This window comes from Aquarana catesbeiana, linkage group LG05 (genome assembly GCF_042186555.1).
Source record: "Aquarana catesbeiana isolate 2022-GZ linkage group LG05, ASM4218655v1, whole genome shotgun sequence".
In the NCBI taxonomy this organism is placed as follows: domain Eukaryota; kingdom Metazoa; phylum Chordata; class Amphibia; order Anura; family Ranidae; genus Aquarana; species Aquarana catesbeiana.
Genome location: NC_133328.1, coordinates 138590691 through 138607190, shown reverse-complemented (window position 1 = coordinate 138607190; position 16500 = coordinate 138590691). Strand labels below are relative to the sequence as shown.

General features: G+C 36.9%; 1 protein-coding gene across 4 annotated transcripts in view; it reads left to right on the top strand.

Moving 5' to 3' along the window:
* The window catches only part of ZNF385D (zinc finger protein 385D), a 613920-nt gene that overhangs the window by 509865 nt on the left and 87555 nt on the right, over positions 1–16500 (top strand). For all 4 annotated transcript variants that reach the window (XM_073630229.1, XM_073630230.1, XM_073630231.1 and 1 more), the window contains one exon: positions 12098–12331. In XM_073630229.1, coding sequence (XP_073486330.1) covers positions 12098–12331 — 234 coding nt within the window. The remainder of the gene's footprint in view (positions 1–12097; positions 12332–16500) is intronic.

Below are 16500 nucleotides of genomic sequence, written 5' to 3'. Positions count from 1 at the left end.
GTATGTTGTGGTTAGTATTTTGGATTTTATACGGTGGGGTAGTGGAAGCCAGTGAAGGGATTAGCAGAGAGGGGCAGCAGTCATGGATTGGTTAGTGAGGTTTATGAGTCTAGCAGCAGCATTCATAATAGACTGAAGGGGGATAGCCTGCGTAAGGGTATGACATTAAGGAGAGAGTTGCAGTAGTCGAGGCCAGAAACAACCAAGGAGTGGATAAGTTGCTTTGTGGTATCATTCACCAGGAAGGGCGAATTCTACAGATGTTACAAAGTCTAAGGCAGCAAGATTTAACCAGTGATTGGATGTGGGGGCTGAAGGAGAGGTCAGAGTCAAGGATTACACCCAGCACCCCGGCATGTGTGGAGGGATCAATGGTTGTGCTGTTGATCTTAATGGTCATGGTCATGGAGAGGGGAATGGGAAGGAGGAAATATAACAAGCTAATTTTTAGAAAGATTGAGAAAGTGGCGTGACATCCATACTGATATGTCATTCAGTAAGTTTGTGATCCATGAGGAGATCGAGGGGGTGAGTTAAGTGGAGAGATAGATCTGGGTGTCATCGGCATAAAGGTGGTATTGGAAGCCATGGGAGGTTATCAACTGGCCCAGGGAAGAGGTATAGAGAGAAAATAGGAGGGGGCCAAGGATGGATCCTTGGGGTACCCCAACAGAAAGAGGAAGAGGAGGAGATGGAGTTGTAAGTGAAACTGAAAGTGATAGTCTATAGTTGGGAAGATACTGGAGAGTTTAATAAAAGACCAGATGAGTTCTTGCTGGGAAAAAAATATTTACTTTACTTTTTAATATCTTTATAAATGATATAGGGTCTGTGATTAAATTTACCATTTCAAATACCCCTATCCTCTAAATGATGCGAGTGCACCCTGTGATCACCCCTGTGTCTTTTACACCTCTAGCCACTCATATGGCTCTGAGAGGCTTATGCAGGCTCGCTTACACCTGTGCTTAATCTGGTTATAAAAAAATAAATGTAATCTCTGTATGTGATATCTTTCTTAGCAAGTAGAATCTGCTCTCTCTCTCACCGTGGTACAGCATGAGATGGAGACACCCTTACCATCCACGCTTCTTGGTTCTTACTTTAACTACCTGTGCATCCCTGAACCTATGGAATACCCTTGCTTATATTGGTCAAACAGTATATAGTTATTGGTTGTTGTTCTTGTCATGCTTTATGATTTTGTCCTACTAGATTGACACATATATATTTGTCATTATTTGATGAGTATACACCATATCTCTTTGTTTCTGCTAAAATACATATCCAAAAAAAATATATAAAAAAAACAAATTGATTCATCGGTTTAGGCCAATATGTATTCTGCTACATATTTTTGGTAAAAAAAAATTCACAATAAGCGTATATTGATTGGTTTGCACAAAAGTTATAGCATCTATAAAATAGGGGAAAGATTTAGGGACTTTTTAATTTTTTTTATTGTTTTTACTAGTAATGTCAGGGATCAGCGATTTTTAGCAGGACTGGAACATTGCGGCAGACAAATTCGACCTTAAGTGACACTTTTTGGTGACCAATGACACCAATAGAGTGCTAAAAAAATGCACTAATCACTGAATAAATGTCACTGGCAGGGAAGGGGTTAACACTAGGGGATGATCAAGGGCTTAAGTGTGTCCTAGAGAGGTATTTCTAACTGAGGGGGGAGTGGACTGTCTGGGAGTAGAGAGAGATTGCTCTTCCTGATCACTAGGAACAGCTGATCTCTCTCTCCTCCCCTGTCAGAACGGGGATCCGCCTTGTTTACATAGGCAGATCACCATTCTGCCTCTCTTCACTGCGATCGTGGGTGGCCGGTGGACATCGAGTCTACCGGAACCCGCGGGTGAGCTCCCATGCCACGGGACGGGCGTGAGTGCCTGCAGTACCACATGCACAGACCAACATACAGGTATGTCGGTTTGCACAGCCAAGCCACCTTGCCTCAGTATATATGCGGAAGGAAGTCGGCAAGTGTTTAATATTGATAACTGTAAAGGTACAGTATACACCTGGGGGCTAAGAATATGCATGCATTATATATGCGAGGGGGAGTAAAACTGGGGGAATCAATGGTGGAGAAGGATCTGGGGGTATCCTGATAGATCATAAGCTTAATATTGGCACACAATGCCAATCAGTGGTTTCCAAAGCAAGCAAAATCCTTTTTTGTATTACGAAAGTAATGGACTCCAGAGAGAAAGATATTATTTTGCCCCTGTACAAATCATTAGTAAGACCTCATTTGGTATATGCAGTTCAGTTGTGGGCACCAGTTCATAAAAAGGATATTGGGGAACTGGAGAAAGTGCAGAGAAGGGCAACCAAACTGAAACGATGCACGGAGGAGCTCAGCTATAAGGATAGATTAGAGGAACTAAATTTATTCTCTCTTGAAGAGAGGAGATTAAGGGGGAATATAATCAACATATATAAATACATAAGTGGTCCATATAGTGAACTTAATGTTGAGGTATTCATTTTAAGGTCTTTACAGAGGACAAGGGGAAACTCTTTACGGCTGGAAGAAAAAAGATATAATCTCCAAATATGGAAAGGCGTCTTCACAGTAAGAGCTGTGAAAATGTGCAATATACTCCCTCAAAAGCTAGTTCTGTCCATCTCAGTAGATTGCTTTTAAAATGCCTGGATTCTTTGCTAAATGTATATAATATAACTGGATACTAACATTTATAGGTAAAGTTAATCCGGGGAATATCCAATTGCCTCTTGGGGAATCAGGAAGAATTTTTTTTTCCCCTGCTGGAGCAAATTGGATCATGCTTTACTGTTTTTTTTTGCCTTCCTCTGGATCAACTGTGGGTATAGGATTGTGTATATAGGATTGTATTTTGTTTCCCTTTTATTGGTTGAGCTAGATGGACTGGTCTTTTTTCAGTCAGACTAACTATGTAACTATGGACAGCCTTGGCCAAAATGTCTTTGGGCTCCATACGGTTTGATGGCCTCAGTGGAAATAGTAATAGCCATGTTAATGTAAATGTTCAAATCTGCACATGTGTATATAATTAGTAGAAATAATCTTAAGATTCCTTATCAATGATTTTTATCCACAAATAGTTACTTCTCTTTGAAAAACTATAGATAGCTCACTAAAAGTCTTAAAGTCTAAAAGTCTTAAAACCAAACTGTGGTCAAACAGTTAATTAAACATTTCAGACACATATGTGTGACCGATTTACCTTTAAAACTATCTCTATCTAGCCACTCCTGTGATTTAGACATCCTTGCTATACTGCATAATGAAATGGAGACCTATCACCTCATCACCTCCCCTACCTCATCCTGGTACTTGGGCAATAAATCAGCAGCAGCATACTAAAGAGGTTTTCACTATGCATTCCCTTCTTGTAAGCATTGGTCTAAATGAGAAAGCTCATATAAAGATAGTGAGGATACTGGTAACATTTAAAATTATTTTTATTTGGTATATTAAAAGAGACAATTTTATATTTGCATTGAGTTCAGCTATATAAAAAGAAATACCTGTGAGTTGTTTATATTGTTTACAGTGAAATAAGATTTTGTTTATAATTGGCCAAACAGTGTCTATAAAACTTTGTCTGTAATAATATTACACAGAAATCATACAGTGTATACTGGGCTGTTCTTCCATTATGCATAGTAACGATTCTTGAACAGGTGTGATACAGAGCTGGAACAGATAATATGAATGCTGAAGTAGACGTTGTTTGTTAACCAGCATTTTCTATATTTTGCCTATGCATACATTCTCCAGCATTGTAGTAATTACATAAAATTTAAAACAAACAGATTGCTTGCTGCTATGGGCAAGATGCTTCATTTACATATAAACTCTAAAGACAAATATGTTTACAGTACCGTCACCATGAGCAAATTCTTCTGTGGACTACTAGAAGCTTATATTTTCATAATCATCTTATTTCTAGAATAAATACATATATTACCTTCTATTTATTTTTAAGTTTTCATATTTTAATGTATTTTTTCTTTTTTTGTCAATAAATAATGTTCATTAAAAGTAATTTTATTTTGCTTTATTTAGAAGTACCTGAACAAATTAAACATTTGCGTTCATTATCCTAGAGTATATTCATTTAAAGTGTCAGTAAATCCAAACCTTTTTAATGTCATTGAATAAACAATATATTGTCTAGCTGTTAGTGTAACCAATTCTTCTCACTTCTGTATACAATAAAAATTGCCTATAAAATGACCTAAAACCCTCAGAACGTTATATGTATTCTTAATGCAGAGGGCCTGTAGAATAAAAAAATGATAGTTGCGTTTTTGTACGCCACCCTATGTGGGTGTACAAAAGCAGGCTGAATGATGGGACTGGAGCTACTAATTTGCAAAAAAAAAGCCGCACAAAAAATATTTTACAATAACTTGAGAAGTTTTGATTTAGGAGGACTATTTATTGACTAATTTAAAAGATTATACACAGTAGTGCAAGCTTTCAAGGCACATTGGCCTTGGGTAATATTGCTTAGGCTATTCTGTTTTCAATAAAAAAAAAAAAAATAACATTGATGGGGACTGTTTTTGAAATAGGTCCAAGATAGTTAAAAGGAGCTTTCATAACCCTCAGAAACTATTTAAAGCCACTATGTTTTTTAAAAAAAATTCACCTTCTACATTGATTTCAATTCAAATATACTGCTTTCCATCACCAAAAGTTCTTCTAAATGAAACCTCTTGATTTCACTTAATCTGTAAGCTAAATTATTCAAATGGATTTGAAGATTTCAATTATAATAAAGGATTAAACAAAATATGCAGTAAGACTCATAAGTTATCCAATTCATATGTGTAAATACCTAAGTTCAAGATAAAGATTTGGTTCATTTCAAGGACTGTATAAAGAACAAATGGACATATAGAGAATATCAATTTTACTGATGATTTAGAAAGGTTTTTTTTTATGGTAAGAGTAGTCAAACTTTGCATGGGAGGTGTAATGAGTCAGTCAAATTACTAAAACAATTAATACATTATTTTATGTGAAAATTAGCAATTCTACATGTGCATGATATTTATGTATGCAACTTGAACATGTTAATAGGAAAACAATCGTGAGATGAAGTATCAAATGCAATTAAAATTCACATTTTCACAGATTTCAAACATTTTAGAGCCCAATCTTATTATTAGGTTCTGGTGCATTAGGGTAAACTGTCATATCACTCATTAAAACATGTTGTGCTAATGGACCAATGCAAGAATAATGGGCAAGCGTGATTTTCTGTGACCCAGCTCATCTTATTGTATGGTAGTGCATTATCTACCATTGCAGTTCACTGCAACAAATGTGCATTGTAAGGGTGGATCAGTGGCATCACTAGGGTTCATGTCACCTGGTGCGGTAAAACATGTCACCCTCGCTAAATAATTTTTTCAACCTGCAGAAGAGAGAAGGCAGAGAGAGAAGGGTGGGCAGGGAGAAGGGGGCAGGGAGAGAGAGGGGGGCAAGAAGAGAGAGAGGGGCAGGGAGAGAGAGAGGGGGCAAGGAGAGAGAGAGAGGCAGGGAGAAAGAGGGGGCAGGGAGAGAGAGAGGGGGTAGGAAGAAGGCGAGGCAGGGAGAGAGAGAGAGGGGGCAGGGAGAGAGAGAGAGGGGGGTAGGGAGAGAGAGATTAGGTCAGGGTCTGGTCAGTGCTCACTCATTTGGATTGTCCCGAGGGCTCACTGGTTCAGTCAGTGCCTTCTGTTTCAATGTGGCTGTCGGCTTCACAGAGAGGGGGGAAGGGAGGTGTCATGCTCAGGCATGTTGGAGGTGGACAGAGCAGTGTGGGGATCCTTCTAGGACAGCTGCAACTCATGAACCGGCTATCACCAGCACACACAGAGGACGAAGCAGTCATTGGAGGAGGGGGAGGAGAGGAGAAGGTGGATGGAGCCACAGGTTTTCCGCCAGCCCTACATGTCTGCCACAGAAGTGGTGCAGCCTTTCAGGGGGCATCAGAGCAGCCTGGCTCAGTCCACCCCTGGTGTCACCCCTCTGGCCGGTATCATCCGGGTGCTGTCCGCGCCCACCTCCCTACCAACACCACTGGGGTGGATTTGAGGAGCCATTTAAACTTATTGCAGTAATGCAATGCAGCAACACACATAGCATGTGTTACTCTGTGTTGCAGTAATATATGAAAAAACATTCACATTACCACAATGCATGGGTGTAAATGGGCCCTTAGTGTTATGATTCTAAAATATATAATAAAATAAAAGAGATTTGAATGATTTTCTCACAAATAACCATATCCATAGTATAGCTAAAGTATAGCTAAATCATCTAAACATTTTATTTTGAAAAGAGCAGGGAAAGGTAAAAGCCCTAGCCAAATTTTATTTTTCTTTGACTTCTGTTTACCATTTGAGAGGTAACACTTCATCTCCTGTCCAGTAAACATAACAAGAAGTGAGAGATAGTCTATCCAAAGTAAGATAAATGCTCTACTAATTGTTACCACAACAAATATTACAATTGGAGGTTTTTGTTTCTACTTCTGTTCTGGTGAGTTATCTCTACCTTTCAGTTCTGTGCCAGTGGTCACCAGCCAAGACAAATAGAGAAAACAGAACTTTTAACCCCACACCACTCTATCCCAACATACATATATATTTTATATATATATATATATATATATATATATATATATATATATATATATATATATATATTTTTTTTTTTTTTTATGTACTTTAATTAGATCAAAGGATAGCATGGTAATGTTTTTGATTCAGGAAATTGATCCCAACAAATCCCAACTATATTGTGGGGAGAGGGTGAATTTTTTTTCCCCTTGGAAGCTTTATTAAACGTTTTCCATCTTCACTGCTCTTTGCATTGCCTTAGGTCAGTTCTATAAGATCAAAACACACAGTCTGTGAGAACCTTTTCTCCTGGAAGTGATTGCAACTTTCTACCATAACTGTTCTGGTGGTATGTACTTAGAGAAAGAGTGTTGGAAAATGTTTGCGCTACAACTTTAAAAAAAAGTGCATGAGTCAAAAACATTACTATACATTTTATATTCTCAACCATACCGCTGCCTGTTTCACATTTGGTTTTTGAAATCCTTACAGATTTTCTGTGTGCTACAGAAATTTTTACTTAAATTTCACAGACTATCACAGACCTCTAATTGACCTTATCTGTTTTTAATCAATTTCTTCAAATTAATTGTTGATGTGTTCAAAGCCTACTGTGTGACATAACATTTAATATTTATTTTATGCAGGGCATGATTGAATATGGCGTGACCAAAATAGTCTAATTTAAATCTTGTGAAACATTCTTAAATTGAGGCTAGAAGAATTATGTAATATCATTTCAAAATAAATAAAGCATTTTGACAGTTTTAGGCCTCTGATTAAAATATAATCATTCACTGATATGAGTGGGGATTAGGGCAGACATTTTTATTAGGAGACTTTTTCTAGCACACCAGCTGGAAAAAAAAGCTGATATATTTTTGCTGTCTCTAAATGAATGTGTTACACTAGATCAGCTTTGGCTAAACACATTGTTTGCTATTTCCAATAGCAGATGTAGTATGTTTAGACAGAAAATTAGGGTGTGGGCTCATTAATCATATATTACATATTTAAAGCTTTAAAGAATTTTTTAAATTGTACATTTTATTAGTCTATGTCAGCTTTCCTACTGTAATATTCTTAAAATAAGCCTATATTAACCAAAATATGTGGGATGCCATTGCTGACCTTGTTAAAGGTCTAGCTTCTTGGCTTTCTTTGGCTAAGATACTTTATAAGAATGTAGCAAGTGAAATTATCACTCCTGACCTACATATCTGTTCCAGGTCAGTTATTCAGAAAGGTCTTGAAGCCATTGGATACACAAACATGATAGCCAGGCAACTAGTATTTATAGAAGCAGAGATATGCAGCAGCATCTCATATATTTCACTCAACTTGGGGCCCAAAAACAAAAATGGAATATATTGTAGCTTACAAATCCTTAGATGTGAAGTAATTGCAGGAGCAGAATTGACCGTGCAGAGGTGGTGTGTGCAGAAGTGTGCACAGGGCAGTAGCAGGGAGTGCAGGGGTGTGATTTGGTGCCTAGGGAATAAGTACATAAATATGTATGACTTCAGCAGAAGAATAGAGTATTGCATACCAGTGTAGGGGTAATAAATGCAGAATTGCACATCAGTGTAGTGGTAATAAATGCAGAATTTTACATCAGTGTAGTGGTAATAAATGCAGAACTGCACATCAGTGTAGTGGCAGGATTGCAGAAACACAATCAGTACCATACTAAAAAGACCAAAGAAATTTCAACAGGCACAGAATCAGTATTGTTTCAGATGCCAAAAACATGTCCACACACACAGAAGCAGTATTGTACTGGCACACCAGTGCCTGCAGACACAAAAACATTGTGTTTATCATTTAACTGGTGAAGGCCTTTTCTATTATAAGCAATGATAGCAGACACAATGTTGTAGTAGCAAATATTGCAATCCATTATGTTTAATTGAACAGCTTAAGTTTTTTTTTTTACCATTCACATCATATTCATCAGCTTAGACATGGCCTAATAGATGAAGCTTATACTGAACATTAATGTCTAATTCAAATTTAATAAACAGTATTTATGAACTATTCTTGAAGCATTAACATTTTTGTTTAATTATACTGTAGCTTTGGCGAAAACTGTGCATCCTTTTTTTTGTATCACGTTATATTAATAGTGGTTTATGCAAAGTGCATGATGATGATATTGTCAGGTAGTGTAGGTCCATGAAACCTTCCAGTTGATTTATTTAGGAATGGAAAACCTTCAGTGTAATAACACATCATAGTTTATGACCAAAATGTTCTAGCTTAGTAATGTGTGTTTATTGAGGCATGTTCTCACATAGTCAGGTGTGTTTATTGTACACCAACAGATATGGTTTAATTTAAGTAATATTTTTTTTTAAATGTATATATGTACAACATAAGTGCCAAAACTCAGCCAAAACTACTCAAAAACATGACATGACATGTTTCACCATTCCTGGCTTGCTCACAAGGATAGGGAAGAGCTCAAAAGCTCAAAAGAGTTGTGCAATTATGTTGTACATAAGTATTGATTCTATAAAGTGTGCTAGTTCCTTGTAGAAAAAGGTTTAAATAATAAGAAAAAGTTATATCAAGTTACAAGTGTATTTTGGCCCATTTTTCAAATATGTTTGATTCAGATTTCTGCAGGAATGGCAGGTCTTGCTGTTTCAATGCATCAATATGAAGCTGTTTCCAGCAGTGCCACAAATGGATTTCAAAGTATTTCAAAGTATTTATAAGTCTACAGAAAAAAAAAATATTTTTCTAAAAGGCCTCATTAGTAATTGCTTGGAGGCAACTTTTTTAGATGTGTTCCACAAAGAAGTGAGTGCAAGACATTTTTCATCCAGGGTGTACGGTGCTTTAAAAAGAAGGTAATTCTCTGCCTCAGTGAGAATGTTGAGACATCTGTAACAGATAACAAAACCAACCAGTGTACTCATCCACGCAGCTGCTTCTGGAAAGCACCTTGTTTCTTTTCTTCCTACAAGTACCATCTGATCTCAGTGTTTTGTTTTTGAATTCTTGTTTTGCTCCTCTTTACAATAAATTGCCAACACAATATAAATACATGGATTGCTGTCTTTCCAGTACATTTCTATAAACTGAATAGATAAATTACCAATCCCAATCTTACCTTCAACAACGGAGTATTTGGTGCCTTCCAGAACTAAGCACTGTTGTTTAGGTAACATGCAAACCCTTTTACAATTAATGACTTTTGTAAAGTGGTTGCTTTTAATTCCCTCTGTAAACATTCTACATGAATGGAAGCAGAAGACTCTTGCAGGACAGTCAGGGGAGCAGTAGGCAGATATTGGGAGATGTAGGGAAATGCTAACTGTTTCACAATATCCTGTATGCAGGATTTAATTTGGTTGTACACCCTGTACAACTACTTTTACCTACAGGTAAGCCTATATTAAGGCTTACCTGTAGGTGCTTGAAATATCTCCTAAACCTCCACAGTTTAGGAGATATTTAGTAAAATGATGAGCGGCGATAACTATGGCACATGCGCCCTTTAGAAAGGGCACATCGTGCCGTTTCTAAAAGGGGTCATGCCGTGACTGGCAGCTCCCGCACGCATGCGCGGGAGTGACGTCACACGACTCTGGCCAGTCACAGAGCTGGAGTTTGCGGACCCGGAAGGAAGAGGGGCAAAGATGGAAGCTCCCTGCTCATGGGGACAACGGCGACAGCGTGGGCTTCGGTGTCAGGTAAGTGACACATAATGAGCTACTATGCGATGCATAGTAGCCCATTATGCTTTACCTTTGCAGGGAAATAAACAGGAAGTAAAACCCGCCAGGGTTTACTTCCTCTTTAATGTGCTCTCTATGTGACTATTGTCAGTCCCTTTGGAGTCCTATAGTCCCTGTCTCCTGGAGTAGTATGCCCTGTGAAGTGACATTATTGGTGCATCATACAGTACTTATACATAATCTAATACTATATTATAAAACTGTTATTTAAGTTTCAGATAATAGAAAAATAGTAAACTTGTTCTGTAACAAACATCTTCATGTAATCTATGTTTTGAATGTAATGCAAAGTGTATAATTAAAAGCAGGGGCAATTATAACACAAGACACAAGAAGTAAGATATTTAATACTTAAAAATAAAGTGTTCCCTAGCTCATGTTAATATTACGTTAAAGATTCAATTAAGTATAGGTGTTAAATGAAGTGCTTTAAAGCTTTGTCCAAAGTACAAGTATATTAACTGTAATTAATGTTGATCACTGGACTCTATTTGAAATGCCTATAGGACAGATGACTAATCAAATCAAGTGTTCTTTTAATTTCAAATTTGTGTTCCCCTTAAGCCAAAAGACAAACATTCTGTACTACAAACTAGCAGTTAGTCCTATAAAGTGGTTGGAACAGATCATTTTGGCACGTGTACTACACATGCACAGAAAGTTATAGAAGTTAAGACTCACCTGTTGAATGAATACTTGCCTAGACAGTTTCTTTCACGAAACATTTATTAAAAATAATCTCCATCTACACCCTGCTGTCCCCTGCTGTCTCATGTGCACTAGACATGTGCACACTGAAATATTTTGTTTCGGAATTTCGTTTTCGTCCGAAAAATACATTTATTTAGTTACTCCCTAAATTCGTTTTTATTTTTTTTGTTTTTTGTTAAAAATTGCATTCGTCCGAAAATCCAAATGAATTAAGGTCGAATCTGTCATTGAAGGTTTATGGTGTCTGTCGAATGTTCACAGAAGATTCGACGGAGATTCGAACACATATGTGTTCGGGTTTAAAGGGATGAGGTGGCAACCCTACCCGTTTCTTTGGCGCAAGCATATATGGTAACCGTGCAGGTTTAGGAGATATTTCCAGTACCTACAGTCCTGATGTCCTTTTGATATGTGACGACCTAACTATTTCCATGATCTGCCTGTCAATGATGGAGTGTGCCATTCGGATCTACTGTTAACCCTTTGCATCATATGATTACATCGCTTGTTTTCATATCTTTCTGGTAAGCAGATTGATAGCACGTGGGTGTGGTGTGCCTTTCCTTTGCACACTGAAGTTTGGTGGAGGCTTCACGTCATCTTTACTCCTTATTGATTTTCTATGGACTATCACATTTATATGTAAATTTTTTTCACCTAAGCGCTGCATTTTGACTTTTTATATTTGTGTTTGATGAAATCAACAAACTATGCTGGCTGCTCTTATTGTTCTTTTTTGTTAGCGCAGATATTTGTTTCACTTGTTTTTCTTACAATTCTGTATATATTTATATAACCTGAAAGTAATATAGTGTCTTGTCATATATGCTTTATGTGCATAATTCAATTTATTGCTACCTCTGTCTGTCAGGACTTACTAATAAGAGATGGTTACAATGTTTAGGTTTTTAGAATATATAGGCTGTCAACATGATCTTTCAACCATTACATGCTGTAAACATATGTAAAAATGTCAAATAATGGTAGTTTCCCATTTAACAAACTGTTTTGTTTACTTTCAGAAATTGCCCCAGGAATCCCAGCAATATCAGCAAATACAACATTAGAAATAAGAAAAATCAGTGTTATGACAACAGAGAGCACCTCAAAGGTTGACAAGAAAATCACTCTGGTAACTAGCAGCAGCATATGCCCTTCAGGAGAGACTGAGGAAGAAAAGGCTAAAAGACTTCTTTACTGTTCACTATGCAAAGTCGCTGTCAACTCTGCCTCACAGCTGGAGGCTCACAACAGTGGTAAGAGACTGCAATTTCCTCACTGCCTCTGTAGCCATGCAATTACCATGTAATCTAAGTAGATAGAGTCAAAGGTGACTGAAGTGTGGACAGGGAGCTGGTAGATTACATAGACTTCATTAGTTACAAATACATGCCTTCATGAAACTCTAGAGCTTAGAGTAAACATCATAAATACAACAAAAAAGGCATGAAATAATATGTATTCATCTAAATGAATCTATAAATCACATTTAAAAATTTAGATTATTTTTGATGAATATATTAATATAAATAAAAGAATCTCATACATGTAATAAAAACTTATTAGATATACAATATATCTTCTGATCAAAATATCAGCTTGGTCTAAATATCATTTAAAGGGACGCATAGGTTGTTATATTGTATCTGTGCTATATTAATTAATTTGTATGTATCAATGAATGACTACGGAGTTATTTATTGTGTTTTTTCAAATTATTCTAAACTGCAAATTTTTCCTTGTGCATTATGTCACCTTGATGCCCAATGTCATTTTAGTAAACCCTAAATTTCTATAAGTTACATAGCCACTTGTCAGGTGTTTTGCATTAGGGGTTTTTACCTATATAGAAGATCAGTTGATTCCCTGAGATATGAATGTATTTCTTGTTTTTTTTTTTTTTTTTAAATAAATGCATAACTACCTACTGCAACTCCCTCCTCATTGGCTTACCTTTAAATAGACTATCCCCCCTTCAGTCCATCATGAATGCTGCTGCCAGACTCATCCACCTTACAAACCGCTCAGTGTCTGCAACCCCTCTCTGCCAATCCCTCCATTGGCTACCACTCACCCAACAAATTAAATTCAAAATTTTCTCCATTAGCTCATCCCCCACAGCTATTACCCTTTTGTATAACTTGACCCTCCCTCCTAGATTGTAAGCTCTAACCAGCAGGGCCCTCTGATTCCCTCTGTATTGAATTGTATTGTATTTGTACTGTCTGCCCTAATGTTGTAAAGCGCTGCGTAAACTGTCGGCGCTATATAAATCCTGTATAATAATAATAATAATAATAATAATAATAATAATATGCATCTATTTAAATGCATATAGATATGCATTTATTTAAAAAAATGCATATAGATATGCATTTATTTAAAAAAAATGCATATCTATATGGAACACAACATTTCACATTAAGCAATTATAGCAGGTAGCCAGCATCTTAAAATGTAAGCATATATCTCCCACCTCAGGTTTACCAGATGGGCTATACAGCTAGAATCTTTGGCTTATTTGTACAAGCATATGTACACCCACCACACACCATGTGACAATGACCAGTGCTGCAGATTGTTCAGTAAAGCACCGGGCATTGCACTGTGTGATAAAGTCAATTGAAATGTGGATAGCAAAGAATTGAGAAATTTTGTAGTAAGGGGTAGGTGCCTCCAGCTTTTAGTGTTAGTTCACTACTACTACTACTTTATAGTTTAATTTGTTTTGCTTTGAAGGAAAAGTCCACTTGGTTAAAGTAATAACACATATTTGCTACTGAAGCTATTTTTGTAAAATAATGTTTTAAAAAAATGACCTATCCATTTCAATGTGCTATCATTTTCTAAAATTTTTAGATGTTGTGTCTATCCACTATAAAAACAAAAGGTGTTGGTTCATTTGTTTTCTCAGAAGTTTGCACTGAGATGCAAGAGTTTAATCTTTCGTGAGAAACTCTCAAAGGCCCATTCTTTTCTAATGCAAACACTGCAGCTTTCCTCATTAGAAAGCTAAGCTTTCATTAGGCGGCTAAAACGAAGGCAGACCTTCCTATTTAGAAATCACTCTGGAAAGGACATTGTGAAACCAACACCTACTCCACCAGAACAGAAAATAGTAGAAATCTGCAAAAAAGTTTGCTAAAACCTTTGTAATGTATAGATTCCCTATAGGGACTTATGTTTTCCACAAGAGAAAAAACAGAGTTACACTTTAAAGCACTATTATTGTTTACTGTATAGCCATTTGCCTTGCTTGACTGAAAGTGAAAATGCTACTTTGACAAAGATCTGCAGTCAAACAGAATGGATTTTCCTGATAACCTTTATTACAACTGATGGGTTTCTGCCTTGTCTGAGTATACAGTGGTTGCTATGTTGTAGCATTTAGTAATGGCAGATTTCCCCAGAGAAAGTCCTCAACATTATATTAGTTGGAGGAAGTGGGAGATTGTATTAAACTCCTAACCTCACCTTTAAGTAATATCTGGCCTTTTTTTGTAAATGCTCTATGTTTCATCATCTTAAAAGGTAGAGGAACATTGCAGCTTCCAGGATCTCATACACAAGGATTTGGACAGCAATATCAAACACATCATTAATAATTCTAAATTCAGCTTGAGGCCTATTTAAGGAGTAAATTACATGTCTTCACTGCCAAAATTATTTCTTTTTACCTTGCCAAAAGTTCTGCTTAAGTGAAAAAGATCTGTAATAAGCTTAAATTTTTCCTTTAGCTTTACAACATCTTTCTTTTATTTGGATTATATGCTGAGTTGCATTCAACATGTATAACATTTAAACATTTCTGAGTATTTACCTCATAGAGAAGTAAAATTAATTCTAATGAACTTCTGAAAATCAGTAATTCCAGTATTTTTAGGTAGAAAATAATTTTAAGTATTACTAATTAAAGAGAGGTAGTGAAAAATAAATCTAAAATATATTGATGTTTAACCACTTGCCAACCGGGCTATAGCAAAATGAAGGCTACAGCGCAGTAGTCCAATTCTGGGAGGGTGTCATATGACATCCTCCTGTGATCACGCCTCAATGCGCTCTGTAAATGCTTTGTCCTTCGGACACAGCTGATCACAGATCAGGGTAAAGAGCCAATCACAGTGGCTCTTTACCAAGTGATCAGCTGTGTCCAATCACAGCTGATCAGGATGTAAGCACACTTGCCATTTATCAGCATTCCTTTTCTCACGCTGTTACAGTGTGAATGGGGACATCTGCACTGATAATCAGGACATTGATCGTCAGTGTCTTAATTATCAGTGCAGCCCCAACAGTGCCCATCAGTGCTGCCATTCAGTGCCAATCAGTGCCCATCATTGATGCCAATCAGTGACTGTCAGTGCTGCAAATCAGTGCCAATCAGTGCTGTCAATCAGCCCCCTTCAGTGCTGCCTATCAGTGTTACCTATCAGTGCCTTCAGTGCTGCCTATTAGTGTCCATCAGTACCACCTATCAGTTCTCATCAGCACCGCATATCAGTGCAGCCTCATCAGTGCATTTTTATCAGTGCCCACCAGTACCACCTCATCAGCTCCCATCAGTGCAGGCTATCAATGCCCATAAGTGTCACCTCAGCAATGCAGCCTATTAGTGCCCATCAGTGCAGCCTCATCAGCGCACATCAGTGAAGGAGAAAAAATACCTGTTTGCAAAATTTTATAACAGCCACTAAAAAAAAAAATTATTTTTCAAATATCTTGTTTTTTTAGAAAAAAAAATCAAAGACCCAGTGGTGAATAAATATACCCCCAAAAGAAAGCTATGTTTCTGTGAACAAAAATGATAAAAATTTCTTATGGGTGCAGTATTGCATGACTGTGTAATTGTCATTCAAAGTGCGACAGTGCTGAAAGCTGAAAATTGGCCTGGGCAGGAAGGGTGTAAAAGTGCCCAGTAGGCAAATGGTTAAAACAAAGTAGGTATTCACTTTAGATAGAGAGGGGAAAAGGTTAAAACTCCTGTTATTTTTTATTGCTATCTCTGTCCCTTCATCAGGAGAGTAGCCTTTCTAGTTGTCCTGGTGACCTTCATCACTAGGTCAGAAAGTGAAACGATATCTTCTTAAATGTTTCAGTGGTCACTGGAACAGGAGATGAGGAGAAATCTTTGAATGGGGACACTTAATCTGGTGACAATTGTCTTTTCCTTCATTTTTGAGAGATTTACTTTCACTTGATGTTCATTTAGAAGAGGAAGAAGATGGGAATCTCCCCAGCAAGACAGGGGTAGTGAAAAACATTTTTTTTTTAATATAGATAAGCTTTATGTTGCTCACAGTTATAGTATTCAATTAAAATAGAGAAAGTTAAAATCAAAAGTGTTGCACTTTAATAGTGTAAAACACATTTAGGCAATGAAAGGAAATTCGTAAAGACTGTTTCATCAAGGTTCAATTTACATTTA